The sequence below is a fragment of the Onychostruthus taczanowskii genome, unplaced genomic scaffold (genome assembly GCF_017590055.1).
Source record: "Onychostruthus taczanowskii isolate IOZ18803 unplaced genomic scaffold, ASM1759005v1 scaffold8, whole genome shotgun sequence".
In the NCBI taxonomy this organism is placed as follows: domain Eukaryota; kingdom Metazoa; phylum Chordata; class Aves; order Passeriformes; family Passeridae; genus Onychostruthus; species Onychostruthus taczanowskii.
Window position 1 is genome coordinate 3699481 of NW_024505892.1, and position 17135 is coordinate 3716615.

Here is a 17135-nt window from a genome sequence, read left to right on the forward strand (position 1 = left end):
TGGACTTCCTTAGCAGCTTCAGACATTGCATTCATTTTATCAATGAGATTCTAGTTTTAGTATAATGGCTACCTGGACTGTTGATGATATGGTAACAGTTGGGTTATCTGAGATTGACTCTGAAGGGACTTTGTCTGAATTGTGGTATGACGCTTCTTCTCACTAATGTGTAACTGCACCTTTGACATTCAGGCCCTTGCAGTTCCTCACCCTTTGAGCAGTCAGTAACCATGGAAATGTACATAAAAATTACAGACATCAACAGTTATTAATTATGATCTGCAGATCAATAAGAAGCACCTGCAAACTTATTTTTAAACAGTACAGCTGTCTTCACACACATACAGGAAATTTCTGGAAATCCAAACTAGTGAAGTAAAGATTTTGCATAATATCAGAAGAAAAACTAAAAAAAAAAAACCTAAAATGCTGCATCAAGATTAATGAATGACTTGAAAGCTGGAGAGAATTAATTTCCATCAAGAAATAATTATCAAATATTTAGGAGTTGTTGTTAATGCTGTGTAATTATTTTACACAGTTGACCTTTTTTTAACATCTTTCTTTTTTCAAAATGATGGACTACAACATGCAATTATTCATAATAACATCATCCTTCAGTTTACCTGAATTCTGCAGAGCCACTGCAGCCATTGGTGTAGTTGCCATTTGCGTAACAATGATTCTGTTACCAAAATCTTCATATTCATTTGTCTGTTGATAAGAAGTATAAAAGTGCAGTGTTAGTTATTCAGAAGATATGAAACTCTCAAATCAAATGATCTCTTAAATATTGATCTTTCTTACACTTGTTTACAGAATTTAATCCACTTTATGTTTAGACTTGAACAGTTCATAGATATTATCCTCCACAGACTTACCAGGGTCAGATTCCTAACCAAACATCTTTATCAAGTATCTTATAAAAATTTAAACACAAAATACTGTGGTTGAGACATGCAATATGAGCAAATAAAACCATTAGTATTATAATGTTTTTGTACACATTCAGTAGGATGCTTTTCGCATTACTTTTTTGCACATTATCTGACTAAAAATGCTCTTATCTGATTTTTTGTTTATATTTCCAGCTTTGTCTAGCATATTTAGATTTCAACATGACCTACCAACATTATGTAAGAAAATTTGCACTCAGAAGAAAAGAAAATAAATTTTTTCTAGCATTTCAAACTTTACAGTAAAAAATAAACTACAAATACTGCAATGCTTACCTGGATTTTTTTTGATAAACTGTTAAACATAAAGTTCACACAGTCATTCATGGCATCTGTACTATGAAGCAGAAATAGTCCTTTGGGTGTGGTAGAAAAATTTAGCAAGGCATCTAACAAAGTCTCTTCCCATAACAAGCTGCAAGAGTAACAAAATAGTAATTAAAAACTATATGTAAAATGGCATGGGAAGAAAGAAAAACTACGATTCCAAACTTTGCAAAACAAAAGTACGTTACTCACTGTACTCTACGCTTAATTTATAAGCTTATGTTAGATTAAAAAAGGCATTTGTGGAAAAAGATAATAAGATAATATATCAGACTGCATTTTGTGTGAACATTCAAACCCAGCACGGCAAAACTAAGGTTATGTAGGAGCACAGAAGAGAGAGATGATGTAAAGGAGAACCCAAAAGACCTGTGATATCCCTAAACATATGTATGACTTACAGTCTGACTCTATACAGTTTTAAGATATTAACATGGCAGTTACATGTTGGCAAAACAGGCACAGAATTTCTCAACAATGTAAAAACACTATGAGGGACTCACATTTGAGGAGCTAAAGGTTCCTGCAAGAAACTGGTATGGAATTATGAAGAAAGGTGCTATATTTACACAATAGCTTCACATAATAAGAGCAGTAAATGGAAAATCAACATTGTCCTGAATTTTCAGACTCCCAAATACTTGTGTATTTCTCATCTTAAAGAATATAAACTTCTATAAAGGGAATTAAGTTTCAGTACAAAAGGAAGGACACCTTTCACTCGGTATTAGCCAAAATGCTGCCAATCTTGCTACATAATATTTTGAAGGTGTAAATATGATTCAGCAGAACAGTATTTTAAAGTACCACCACATCAAAGACATAAGAGAGACAGCTATTTTGTTTTGTGCTTTCTAATTCCCATTTTCCTTGAACCAAATTTAGTCACAGAGAATAAACTATAATCAATTTTACATAGATCAGACACCACTCTCTAAGCTAAGGAAGTTCTCCAAGGTCAGGAAGAATTTTGTAGCTCTACTGAGACCTAGGCCAGGATAGTTTCTCTACCTATCACTATCCTTTTGGCAAAAAAGACTGTCCTGAGTTTGGCTGGGATAGAGTATGTTTTCTTCTAAGTAGCTGGTGAAGTGCTGGTTTTTAGATTTAGGATAAGAATAATGTTGGTAACACACTGATATTTTAGTTGTTGCCAAGTAGTGCTTATCAAAGTCAAGAACTTTCCAGTTTCCCATACTCTGCAAGTGAGCAGGTACACAAGAAACCATGAGAGAGCACAGCCAGGATAGCTGAGCCAAACTGGCCAAGGGAATATTCCATAGCACGGGAAGTCATGCTTAGTAAATAAACTGCAGGAAGCTGACCAGAAAGTTGGCCAAAAATCACTGTTAAGAGATGAGCTGGGCATCAATCAGAGGATGATGAGAAATTGAGTTGTGTGTCACTTGTTTCTCTTGTGTGTTACTTCTCTCTCTCTCTCCTTTTCATTACTATAAATGTTATTATTAGCATTGATAGCATTACTATTATTAGTATTACTATATTTTACTTTGTTTAAATTATCAGACTGTTTGTATCTCAATCCATAGTTCTTTTTCCTATTCTTCACCCCATGCTATTGGGGTGCAAATGGCTGTGCAGTATTTAGTTGCCAGCTGGAATCAAACTACAACAAAGACATGGGGTTAGAAGATGTCTCAGTTGTGTGTGTTCACACTTATACATGTGCATAAATTAAGCACCAAGTTACCTGGTTTTTGATTCTTGACTTATCGATGAAGTGGAGTCTGCATCAGTTACAGGAGTAGGCACTCTTTCTGAAAGCAAACTTGTCTGTGAAATAAAAACAAATAAATATCTCCTTAATATTTATTTATAGTATTTTTAAACTCCAGATCTTGTTAATTCCCTTGTTATATAAAAAGAAAAAAACCACAGTGATCCAGTTATATTCCAGTCTTTGGTACAGATACACTATTCCACTACGTTGTTTCTATTCCAGAAAAGCTTATTTTTTACTTCCTCCTTGGGTATAAACAGTTTTAAAGTTAGTAATTTTTTAAAATTAGAATTCTTAAATAAAACTCTTTACTTTCCAACTGGAGACTCCCAAATCAGAAACTGGTATTTAAAAGAAAAAAAAGGAAAAATCGTAACACAACTCTTTACTCCGTTTCTGTCACAAGTAATGGAAATAACAGCTTCTGGATTCACTATACCAAACTTACTGATTAATTCTGACATTCTTTATTTTATTTGTTTATAAATTATAAATTGATCTATATTGGTAGGAATGATATTAGAGTTACAGACAAATATATACACATATTTTTATATTTGATCATTTAAATTATATTTTAAGACAACTGGCATGAAAGAATGCATATTTAAAATTATTTCATTTGTTTTATGTTTATGGGATAAAAAACAAATTACCCCATTGAAATATAAGTAAGCAGTTATTAATTTACTGTCTTATAAGTGTGATGTAAAAAATCAACAACAGATTATTCTATTAAACTAGTCAATTGTACTGGATATGTTGCTCCCCTTTTATTGTCATCTCTATAAATTCTGTCTTAGAATTTCATTAGAATCTGCCAAGAAAAAAATAATTTTTCTCCATTAATCTTAAAACTTAGGAGACATGTAAAAGGATACAAGTTACCAGCCCAGCCATTAAAAAATTGACACCACTGCTTGGAAAAAATCTACCACAGTCTACTGTTTTTACTACACTATAAATGGCAAGATATTTTATAAACTTCATGGGTTTTAAAATCGAAAAATGACAGAAAATAATTTTAAAAGTAGCAAGATGATGGAGTTGACTTTCCTGTAATAGCATGTTAAGTCTTGAAGAGTCTTGAAGAATAGGTTGATTCTACTTCAGTTTATATCTGACTACCAAAGTGAAGTGAAGAAATAACATTTTGTAGGGTAAATTTTGTTTTCTCAACACATTCAGTCTACTTATCTTGTACATGTCAAGACAATTTGTCTAAATTATGTTCTATAGCTTAATAAAGCACTTTAATGTGGAAAGAAGTCTTTTGTACACAGTGTAAATGCTGTGGTTTTTAGAGGAAATAACTAGAAATGCCCATCAAAAGCTTTTAACAATCTGCCTGTGGTAAACATTAAATAGAGTAAGAGGCTAGTTGGAGTAAGCCTGACAAGTTACACAATAGGAAAGCATCAAAAAAAAGATTGCTGAGTTATGTAAATTACAGCATGGATCAAGTGAACTAAGCTCCTTAATTAAATAAAAATCCTCAAGTTTTCAATGCAAGGAGCAACACAGGTTTCAAAACCAACATTCTTTGATGAGAAACAGTATTTACTGTGATATAATTATGATTTTTAGTAATAATATATTTTATTTTCAAGACAATGTATGGCTTCATGGCAATATTAATATATTAAAAACTGAGAAATACCCTCAAACTGGTGATTTAAGTACCTTCTATCCATGTTCTCCCTTCTGGTATTTTCTGCCTTAGTTTATATTGTGACTGTATTTTTAAAATGTCTCATCATAATAAAAGGATACAGTACAAGAAGGAAGAAAAGCTCTTCCATTCTTTTTCCCTTGCATTTATTTTCCCTCCCACTTCCTCGCCTCCAGAAAAAAACAAATTCAGTCTTTTAGTCCACTCTTTGTTCCAGCTTGATCTCATCCCTCTCTAAGATATTAAAAGGTAGTCCCATTTTTCAGGCTAAAGTGAGTAACACAGCTAGACTTTGGTTTTCCACTGTGAGTCCTAACACCTACAGTTTAAATATGCTTTCAGTTAAGCTGGAAGCCAAAGCTGAAGATTTGTTTGCTACCTTTACGTAAATTGTGGCAATGTTATTTTAATGATTCAAATGTTGGAATTTGTTTCCCTGTGAACTTTTTGAAACCTGCATTTACATGATCTGCCATCATTTCTCCATCTTAAGTAATTTTTTACAATACACAAGGATTTTCACACTGTGACTTTCAGAACAATGAAAACAGAACTGGTGATGATGAGGAAGTAGAGCATGATCATTTATGAAGTAAGGCTGAGAGAGATGGGCTTGTTCAGTCTTGAGAAGGGACAACTGAGAGGGGGCATCACCAATGACTGTCAGTATCTGAAAAGAAGGTGTCAAGAGGAGGGACTCAAGCTCTTCTCAGTCGTGCCAAGCAACAGGACAAGAGGAAATGGGCAGAAACTGATGCACAAAAAGTTCCACCTGAACATAAGAAAGAACTTCTTTATTGTGCAGATGAACAAGCACTAGACCAGATTCCCCAGAGAGGTTGTGGAGTCTCCCCCACTGGAGATACTCAAGAACCCTCTGCCATGTGCTATAGGATTACCCTGATTGAGCAGGGAGGTTGGAACAGTAGACCCACTGTGGTCCCTTGCCATCTTACCCATTCTGTGATAACAGAAAGCAAAATACACAGAACTGTTGGATCCAAGCTCTTTCTTTCATGTAGAAAAACACTGGACTAGCAATCAAACTGAAGTTAAAGTACAGAATCTAAACTTCATAACAAATCCATGCAGGCAGGTAAGACAAAAACTCCTGCCTGGCACTTCTCACTATGATTTCTTGAGAATATTTCAGTGCCACCTCACTATTTAACAAATGGCTGCAATCTACTATTTTTTTCTCTGTACCTCCCACCTGACACAAACCAGTTTAACTAAAAATTAATAAGAGCACATCTCAGGAGTATTTTCTTTCCAAATATCCCAAACCAAGAGTGAAGGCAACATCTGTCGTAGTCAGTGGTTACAATGACATCGAGTGACTTCTATCATTAATGAATGACAATGGCAGGTCTACCAATGCATCAAGAGTTCCTGTTTTAATCTTAGGCATAGAAGTCTCAAATTAAATTTCTTTTTGGTTTACATTCAGAAGGAAAATTTGCACGTAGAACTTCATTTTTACAACATTTTCAAGTACTACTTAACTGCTTAAAAATAATTAACCTATAAGAACAACTATTACACAAGCTGAACATCTCATTGGAAGATTTTTCCCAATCCAAAAGCAAAATTTACCTTTCTCCAGGCCTCTGCAATAGATTCATGCAAGCCATAAGGAATTAGCATCTGTAGGCCTTCACAAGTTCTGTACATTTGACGGCACACAAAAATGAAAGCTCCTTTAACAACTGGCATAAACTCACGTCCAGATAAAAGAGAAATGTCATCATGAAGAAGTTTCTTTGTGAACTGAACAAGTACATGAGCAGCTGTAGGACTAGAAATAAAATAATACATTTAAAATTTTGTTTTGTGGTAAGCCTTGAAACAAATCCTCTGACTGAACTTACTTAAAATTTTTAGGGAAAAAGAAGCTATGGAAAAAGACTAAGACCCCCAATGGAGGGACAAACTATGTTATAACCTGTAACATCAGTCAGAAGAAAAGAAACTTACAGCAAGTGATGTCACCTTGGTAAATATCTCTATGCAATGTAAAAATACATCCATTGCCTTCCACACGAGCCACAGGACCATGAACTACACAGACTCTAAATTTTATAGAAGTCCAGTGGGAAGACAATTTGGAGATTTCTCCACTTAGGAGACGTACATTCCAAACATTTTCATGACCTGCAGCTTAGATGTTTTCGAAGGATCATCTCAATTTTACTGCTGTTACAAGCTTTAGCATCAGCTAACTACATTCCACCCACAGGTACACACTGATCCTAAGTTAGGTACAGTATTACACATGGCAGTGTCTTATAAAAGATCTGTCTCTACTGACAGATGTACTGAAATGTAAATGCTACATTAAATCTATTCTTTCAAGAAATTTGGTTAGTTTAAATACTTATTCTAAAATCAAACAAAGAAAATTGAAGAAGAGAGGCCTTCGGTCTGAAAAGTAACATTACAAATATAATGGAACTATATTCAGAGAAAGGAAAGCTCTCACATTAATTAGAAAAATAAGAAAAACATTAAATCTCCCTTATTATCAGTATTTCTTTACATTGTCATTTCACCTGGTTCTAAACATAAAGATCTCCCTCATACATTCTATAAAATGCTTACTAGTTTAATTTATAATCAGATATTTTACTCAAACAAAACCAAAATTTATCACATTACAGATAAATGAAAGATGAGCAAATGAGTCTCATAAGAACAATGTAATTCATTGAAGTGCTCACTAATGCCATCCATTAATGCACTCTTACCTGTCTTTGGCATTTTTTTCATTTTCTCCATAAAGAAGAAGAGAAAGACCACCTTCTGAAGCAGCAATCCTTGCCAAAATATCAGCTACATCAAGTAAAGTGGTTTCAAGGCAGTTTATATACACCTATTTGGAAGAGGAAAAAAAAAGGAAGCATTAAATTCAATGGTTTTGTGAAAGCTATTTTTTCAAGTCTGTCTTAGGCATGCAGAACCTGAAGGTCACTTTTCTGTTGATTTCTTAATGTCTTAAACACAGTAAGTTAACAGCTTATGTTCCAATGTCATTACACAGAAATCTTCATCACAAAGAGCATTAATTCCCAATATTTTCCATAATCCTTATAAAAATGTTTACAGGGGGGAAAAAAAAAAAAACCAAAAAAAAAAAGAAGAAAAAGCCCCTTTTTTATCAAGCCAGAAAACAGTAGCTTTCCATAAAGAATTTATTTTATTTCCACTAGTTGTTGAAAACACCTAACTTACAAGTTTCCAACTGAATTAAAAAATAAACGTAGGTTGCCTTTCAAGTAGAAGGTAGAGAAAATAGTCATCCATGAAATATCCAAATGAAAACAGAAAAAAGCCAAAACCAATGAAAAAAATTAAAGTGTGTTTCTTCCCAAATAAACAGTCTCACTACAGCCCAATTTTTGATACTATTCACAAGACTTCCATGTCACACCAATCATAGTAATGGACTAAACTATTCCATGCACACTAGGATAGTTAATGCATAAAATACCACAGAAGCTACCGTATTATGTGAGTAAATAAACCTTCTACATAGAAAATATGGATAAAGTAGAATATTCTATACATGTGAAAATCATTTGGGAGATGATTACAAACCTCTGTGCCATTCAGCAAACTTTGAACAGGATGAAGCAGGGCATCTATCACTGTGTCCGTATACAAACATTCAGCAGCACATCCTGTTTGATCACAAAAAACCTGCAGAATCTCCATAACAAGACTTTCTGGAGAATAATTTTCTGGTGAACACAAGAAATATTTATTTATACTTTCACTTAAATATCTCTATATGATTTTTGTAGTTGCTTCTGAATTATTATTAATTTTGTTAAGTCCTGATTCAACATAGAGGGAGGAAGAAATGGTAAGGGTGGAAGGGAAGAGAAAAACTGCACTAATAACAGACACAAATTACAAATCGCAAAAGAAGTTATGATATGCCTCATTATAAGTAAATATATTAGCATATAAGGAAAAAAAATGCATTTACCTGTATGTGCTGCCAAAGCTGTCTTTGGGTAACTTGGAGAACAATAAATAAGTTGAGCAAATAATACCAACACATCAGTTATGGATACAGTAGCTATTAAAAAAAAAAAAAAAAAAGAAAGTAAGAAAGTACTTTGTAAATTAAAGATTACGTTTAATTTTCCAAATAAAAAAATGGATTTTGTAAACATATGTGAAGAATGCTTTGCTGTATAGAGGAAATCAATTATGTACAAGTTACAAGCAAAGGACATACATGTCCTTGGGACTCTACTAAGGTATTTCATGATCAACTTATAAGGCTTGATCTTGCTCTCAATTTAGCCAGTTGAAATTTTACAATGTCTTTCACTGTAACAAACGGCAGCCAACATTTGAAAATACTGGCTGTAGAAAAAAAACATTACCTTACCATTAGATTAAGGGAAACAACTGGAAAAGAGAGGAGTCACACAACTCTTACTCAGGTCTAAACCAAAAAAAAAATAAATGCACCTAAATGCAAGATGGGAAAAATTGTTCCAAGTTTAATGTAATTATGTTAATAAATCAGCCAATCTGTAAGGAAAGAGTTGCCATCAGTGAAGCTGAGAAGGACACTATTAAGAAGAAATGGCAAGATTGTTACACTTTATGGGAAAGAAATAAGCAATCACCATCCCAGGATCTCTGCTAGATGGGTGTTACACTGGTAACGCATAAATGACAAAAGCACTTTATTAGTAATTGTCTCTTACTCACAACTGTTCTACACTGGATCTATCAAGTCCTGATCCTCTAACCAGAGGGACAAAAGACAAGTCACAGAATATACAGTAAGGTTTGGAATTCTACATTGAATTAATAGAGACACTAAAGCAGTGGAATGCTACAATTGCCCTCACACACTTCTGTTTGCCAACCCTGCACCATATAGATTTCTCCGTCTGTTAAAGAGCTTTTCCATCTCATATCTTGTGTCCCTATTAACACTTCTGTTCCACAGGTATGAAACTTTTCTTCTACTTTTATTTTATCTTAATTAACAGATTAAACTCAGAGCAACAAATTACAAATTGTTTTCAATTTGTAATTAGCTTGAAATAATGATTTTTCTTTCACATCCAAAAAACAGTTTTGGTCCCTGAATGTGTCTCTCTTCCAACCAATTACATCAAACATTTTTACAGAAGCTATTACTCACACCTAGTAGATGTGATAGAGTAGAAAAAGTGAATCCCTTACACACTGATCCAACTGTCCTTCAACACAAAAATAATGTATTAAAAGTGAAACACATAAGCAATCCATTCAACCACATCCATCAAAGAATATAAAACTGTGTGTAGATGCTCATATATAGATATATACACACACACCACCACTATGAAAGTTTCCAGGCTCAGAATTGGTGAACAAAGTATTGTTCTTCAGTATCCACAATACTGCAGTGAAAATATATAAATATATATTGAGAATGGATAGTTTTTCTGAACAGGTTCCATTTTCCTCAACTCTCACCCTACCTTTTTTATTTTTCAGCTGTACTGGAAAGAGATTCTGGCCTTCCTTATAGATCAACAATCTTCCTAAGAGGCACAGTGAATGAACAAAATAAATGTACTGCAATTCAGGTCCAGTGTAAGAAAAATTCTGCATATCACCTATAACAATAAAGCAAAAAAATTAAAACTTTACTCTTGTAGTTTACAGCACCTAGTTACTTCCTGCAACACAAGCAGATAATTTTGGATATAAAGACAGTTAAAGTTATCAACCACTGCTATTAGTTTTCTCTTAAAAGACAGTCATATGACATTTGGGGAATAGAATAGATAGAATGTCTTCCTCGTGAGGTAGCATGCTCAAAACCCTAAAGAATGTGGATGTATGTGCATATAATCTGAGACATGCAAAGATACTCACTACAGTGCTGCTGGGAAAAGTCACTGACTTTGGAATTTTTATTAACGGCTGCCTTGCAAAATTCAAAATAATCAAGACATTGCTGGACTGCTGCATTAATCTGTGGAATAAAACACAAAGCAATAAAGTACCTGATATTTCACAATAAATTAATTCTCTCTTGTATCCAAGTACTGTCCTTTAACACAAGAACTTAAATATCCACATCACTTAAATTACTTAATTTTTCAGTGGTTTGTATGTACTAACCAAAGGAGGCAAAATTTTATAGGGCTATTAAAATATATCACATCTGTGGATGCCCTGTTGTCATTACTGTGGAAGATTTTAAATTTCCATGCGTGAAAAACTTTGTCTTGAACACACTTACTAAACTGTAGGTTTGGTTGCTGGGTGCTGTCAGTGCTATTACTGCTCTTGGTGGTGTATCATTGTCATAGCACTATAATCTAATCAAGGTATATAAAAGTTTAAAAGTCATAAGCATTGTTGTAGCAAGGAAACACAAAGCATACTGTCCTGGTTTCAAGTGGGATGGAGTTAATTTCTTCGATTTTCTTATGATCTGAGAAGAATAATTTGATTTATTATAGCTTGGAGCTGCCAAGATTTATTCACAAGTCTATAAAAAAAGTGTATAAAAAAAACCCAACCTTAATCAGATGTTTACCCTTGCTTATAAATTACATTAGACTACCCTGCTTATGGACTTTCTATTATGAACTCTTTGTTGCATGGATCATGATTTATTCTATGTCCTGTTCTATGGACACAGATAAAAGAGATAAAGATCTATTATAGTTGTCTGTGTCCTTTTCTCCATCTTAAGGTTTTATTGGTCCCATATATCTTACATTTGATTTCATTCATTATTGGTTCCTCTAGGTCTGGATTGAAGGTACTTGAGATGGTAGCTTCATGTTCAGACTCAAGTGTTTATTATTTATCAGTAAAACAGTCTCACAACTGTGAGTTCGGCAGCTTTTCAATAGAAGGTACAAAATGGCTAACAATCTCTTGTTACAAGATCTTTCAAGACTAAACTATCCAATTAAGAAAGGACACATAGATTATTTTTCTTTTTAACCCAATAACTGTTTCCTGGAAGCTCGCAATGCAGACTTTTCTGCTCAATTACAAAATCCCACCCAAATCCATGAAGAAGAAGGAAGAAGAAGCATGAAGAAGAAACTCAGGATGACACCCTGTGCCCTCCATCTTGTTTCCATCTACAACATACTAAAAATCCTAAAACCTAAATTTCTCATCAAGTGATAAACCTACACCACTGTCTTATAATCTATTTCACACTTTTGTGGATTGTAGTCTATCTTGAAGTTTAGGAAACTTTCTCCATGAATGAGAGTCAAAGTCAGTGCTGCCCTGGGGGTCAGGATACCCCAGAGCAGACAGAAAAATATTCTCAGTGCCCTGGGTTTCCACAATTTATATGACAAGATTTTATAAAACATAGCAAAGTCCTTTTTATATGAATGGATCTCATATCTACAGTGGTCTTACAAAAAACAATGAAAATTTTACCCCAGTAAAGAGATCTGCCCATACAAAATATATGATAGGAATAACAGCTATATTACTAGACATATTTTCCCAGTTTAATATATCTTGCTGACTTTGAACCCTGTATGCTTCAGAGAATACAATGGCAGTTTTTTTAGCCTCTTTTCAACAAAAATCCAAATTTAGCACAGTGTATTTACAGTATTTATCATGCACCATTTGCCATTTTTATGCTTTTTTGGAAATAATTCTAAATATGAATGAAACATAACAAATAAATTATAATACTAAGTCAACACCTGCAATAAAATATCCATTTCCCCTTATACAGAGCTGGCCATATATGCCTCTTTGCATTTATCAATTATCCATTGAAGCAAAGAAAAATTGACAAAAAATATTCAAAAATCCAAAAGGTTTATCGAGCTGAAGAACATGGAACAGCTACAAAAAAAAAAAAAAAAAAAAAAAAAACCCCAACAAAAAAAAAAAAAAAAAAAAACCCAAAAACAAAAAACCAAAAAAAACCCAAAAAAACCCAGACAAAAAAAAAAAAAAAAAACCAAAAACAAAAAACCAAAAAAAACCCAAAAAAACAAAGAAAACCCAAAAAGCCCAAAACAACAACAACACAAAAATTGTCCAAACCACTATGTGCAAAAAAGACTAAGCTGCCAGTAAACTTGCCTTGTAATTCACAGAATCATAGAATGGCCTGAACTGAAAGAGATCTTAAAGATCTAGTTCCAAACAATGTAATGGGGGCAGGGACACCTTACACCCCCATCCAACTTGGCCTTGAACATTTCCAAGGGAGGGGCATCCACAGCTTCTCTGGGGAATCTTTTCCAATGTCTCACCACCCTCACAGAAAAAAAAGTTCCTCCTAATATCTAATCTAAATCTACCCTCTTTCAGGGTCAAGCCATTACCCTGTGGTCTATCAATACATTTTATTTACAGACTATTATTGCATACATAATCAATAAAGTATATTAATAGAAGTACTTACCAAGGATTTATATTTCCTTTCCAGAAGCCTAAATACCACTCTTCTGCTGTAATGTGCATGCTTGAATGACAAAGAAGATGTAACATCAACTACAAAGAAATGTTCTGGTTGTTCACTAAAAAGTATAAATTATCTCTGATTTTGTTCTAGTAGAGATCCCATATATAGTACATATTCAATGTATTGAACTCCAGCTAAAGTAAGCCATTATTACACTCAGCTGAGACTTTTGTTTGCAGTACATTTATGACAAAAAAAACCCTTACATCATTAGAAAAAAAAGTGTAGTAGAACACGTAAATAAAAGAATTAGGAAAAAAGTGTAGTAAAACTTGTAGTTAAAAGGGAAAACCAATAACTACACTGAAATGCTAAACCATGCATTTTCAAAGTGCCAAGAAAATTGTAAGTTTATATATGATAGGCTGGAGAAAGTTCTAATGCCCATTAAAATTAGCAAGTTGTGTGTAGTGTGTAATATATATGTGTTCTTTCACGCTCATCACTTCTTCCAAAAAAATACTTGCATCTTTTAACAGCTGACAGTCAATTCTTCCAAAGAGAGAAAATTCTTCCAAAGCACAGAAAATACTCCTACATTTCATGAAAACAAGTAACTGAACAGAAATTGAGGTGGAGAGTAATACTGAAAAGCAGTGGACATAAAAGTCTAAAAAAAATCTGCACTTCCTTAATTACAGTTCTCAGTATAGGCTGTTATAAGACACAATAGATCTGTGATGTCAGAACCATAACTTTTCAAAATAAATGTCTTACATGAACAAGTTATGTGTTGGTGGGTTGCAGGTTATTTGCTTACCGTCCACTTCTTAAACCACATTGCTTTGATATCTAGCAAGGCCAAGAAGTGCATTGGACTCAGGAAGTCTGGAGAGGCAGGATGATTAGGCTTGTGTTTTAATGACAAAAGTGACAAGGTACTCTCCACTACTTCTTCCATGTACCTTATGACAGAAGTAGGAAAAAATGGACAGGAAATTAAAAAAAAAATCACTGAAGTCCTTCCACCAGTAAAAGTCAAGAACAATCTTCCAATAAAACCTTGTTCAGATAAATAATCAATACCAACAGCATTATCTTTAACTTGCTCTTGTATGGGCACTAATTCTTTGTAATACCACAAATAAAACTAATATGCATCTATATTCTCCTAAGTTATTACAACTCCTAAGTGTATTACACTTGCTACACTTGCATCCAAATTATTTTTTGTTCAAAAGTACTTAGAACTCCAAAAGCTAAGTAAGCTAAATATGACTCCTATGCAACTTCCCCATTTTACTCTTCCCACCCTCTACTTTTATTTCCCCTGTTGTCACTGACCAGCCACTGTGCATCCTATAATCAAGCCTTTGCTAAAATTACATGCATCTTATTTTATGTCAATAACTATTAAATTAAGAAACAGTTACAGGGATTTGAAGGTGACATACTTTTCTGGATGTCGAATCCAGGAAGATGGTGCTTCTTTTTGGTACTCATTTAAAAGGCGAACCTGAGAACATAATTATTAAAATTTAAAAACAATTATTGCAAAATGTTTCAGTAATGTTAGAAAAGGCACAAAAAGTTCATTTATACCTTTTTAAGTAAACGATTTACATCTGAGTTAGATACATCTAGACCAGCTGAAATATGAAGAGAATATTCTTCAGAAAGAAAGTACAACTCCAAGTGTCGTGCTAAAAAAAAAGAGAAACCAAACAACAAAAAATCACTTCAGCTCCATGACAACAGTGACAAAACAGACTGTCTTATACAGTCTTCACTATAAAATTTAACTTTTCAAAAAGTACATGACCCACGAAGCTTGAAATGTAATTAAATGCACATACCTAAACTTATATAGACTTCTTTTGTCATATTAAATGGAGAAGAAGAAAAGGTTTTTGCATAGAACCTAAGAATTTTCTCCTAAGGTGAAAAAAGCAAGCAATGTATTAGTCATTAACTGTGTATTATAACTGCAAACTAATCAATAATTCATTTAGTCTTAATATTACATATTATTCATCTAGACATCTGTGCAGATGTTAAGCATATTTTCTAAAAATATAGTTTCTGATCACAGAAATCTCCAGTTCAAAGGAAATTTTATTCAAATACTTGAACTACAGCACCAACGTAAAGCCTCACTGAGTTACAAACCAGACCAAGGAACATTACTTTTCCATTAAAAATCAGTAACTTGTAATTATCACTGTTTTAAAAGAAATTGCAGAACTCAGATGAAAGAGAACTATATGAGAGCAGCTGGGTCAACTTTCCTATTTATTTGGTAATCACTTTAAAATTTGAAGAAGCAAAGAAGTTTAATTGATATAATAAATAACCTAAAAGCTATTTAAGCAGCTGTCATTTCTTTTCCTCATCACTGCTTGTGTCATATTGCTATGTATCATTTTCTCATCATCATGGGGCATAAACCTGACTTGAACAGGAAATATTAACATGACCTATTTTACAGAGCAGTTTTATCCATTCTTTTTACATGGGTTCCTGCTAAAAGAAATTTAAATGTGTTCACTGCCATTAAAAGAAATGCAGATGACTACTCTGGAGTCTCAAAATCCTCTTGAAAGCCTGTTGCAGTCCTTTAAACCAAAATGTAATGGAATCCTGTATTTCTGTTACTTAAAAAAATAGTTTATGTGATTCACACATAAATAGTAAAATGTCTTGATCCCTGCTTGACTACTTATAATATGTAAGAGGTGTAACTTCTTACACTTCTTTGGTAGTCCTTTCTTTGGATACAAATCTGATAATTAGATACAAAACATTCCCTTACACTGAATGTTGCATCGGGATCTGCCAGAGAGATTGTCAGATGCTTACTCAGACTTGGCCAACTCTCAGAGCTCAGGATATCAGAGGCAGGGGCCAAGCACAGCGTCTGCAAAGCTTCTTGGCGAACCTGGAACAGGCAAAAAGATAAACAACAAAAACCTATTCACAGTAGCCTCTGAAATATGAAATTTACAAGTCAGAGGGAGGGAGGACAGGAAGGAACAGAACTTGGCTGTAGAACAGATAAGGAATAACAAATACTTATCTTCTGCTCTACTTTTTATGGCTATTTAGACAAAACACTACATCACTGAGTAGAGAAAATGTGTGCATTCAAAGAAGCAATAAAACCATTTTAACTGGGTTTTCAATACTGGATGCAAGGTTTATGTTTTATTTTCTGCCTGTAATCAAATATTTTGAAACTGGGGAATATAGCTCTCTAAAGCTCTCAGCTAGGAGAAGCAGACAGTCATTAGACATTGTGTTATACTGCTGAATTTTCATCAGCATTCTAAGTAATTTCAAGTAACTTTTTTTTCAATTCATAGACAATTGTTACCTCTAGCAATTTATTTCATCTTACTGAAAGAAATTGTAAGACATTTTAATAACATTTAATAGCATCAGGCTTTTTAGCTGGTTTCCTAATAAAAAAAATTGTTTGCACCGTCTTCCTACCTACCATGCCTGTTTCAACTGCCAGACAAGCCCCAACAAGTCTTATCAAGGCAGCACATTCAAACAGGTATTTTTCCAAGCTTCAAAAGTACCAGCAGCTGGTTGTTGGTTAGAGACACAAATTAGTACTGCCACTGACAAGACGGCAAACCTAACTTAGCACATTCAACTGCAGCACATTCAAACAGGTATTTTTCCAAGCTTCAAAAGTACCAGCAGCTGGTTGTTGGTTAGAGACACAAATTAGTACTGCCACTGACAAGACGGCAAACCTAACTTAGATTTATATTTTCCATTTGGCAGCAGGTTGTTGGCAAATCAGCAGGCATCTTTCCCTCCAGACAGGGGCAACTCAAAAGGCAACACAGAAGTTACCAAGAAGGGCAAGGGACATGTATACAGGACAAATAATGTTCAGTAATTTTATTCATTATGGAACAACTTTCTTTTGAACTAAAAATGACAATCTATAGCACACAGATCTCTAAAAATATATAGATACTTGCTGCAACACTAGTT

General features: G+C 33.8%; 1 protein-coding gene across 1 annotated transcript in view; it reads right to left on the minus strand.

The window, feature by feature from the left end:
• TBC1D32 (TBC1 domain family member 32) overlaps window positions 1–17135 on the minus strand; it is a 74807-nt gene that overhangs the window by 49716 nt on the left and 7956 nt on the right. The window contains exons 6-20 of the mRNA XM_041423747.1: window positions 15937–16062; window positions 14981–15059; window positions 14727–14827; window positions 14579–14640; window positions 13945–14089; window positions 13125–13184; window positions 10592–10691; window positions 10192–10329; window positions 8688–8780; window positions 8294–8436; window positions 7444–7568; window positions 6293–6494; window positions 2995–3077; window positions 1233–1371; window positions 627–714 (exon numbers count right to left, since the gene is read on the minus strand). Coding sequence (XP_041279681.1) covers window positions 627–714; window positions 1233–1371; window positions 2995–3077; window positions 6293–6494; window positions 7444–7568; window positions 8294–8436; window positions 8688–8780; window positions 10192–10329; window positions 10592–10691; window positions 13125–13184; window positions 13945–14089; window positions 14579–14640; window positions 14727–14827; window positions 14981–15059; window positions 15937–16062 — 1684 coding nt within the window. The remainder of the gene's footprint in view (window positions 1–626; window positions 715–1232; window positions 1372–2994; window positions 3078–6292; window positions 6495–7443; window positions 7569–8293; window positions 8437–8687; window positions 8781–10191; window positions 10330–10591; window positions 10692–13124; window positions 13185–13944; window positions 14090–14578; window positions 14641–14726; window positions 14828–14980; window positions 15060–15936; window positions 16063–17135) is intronic.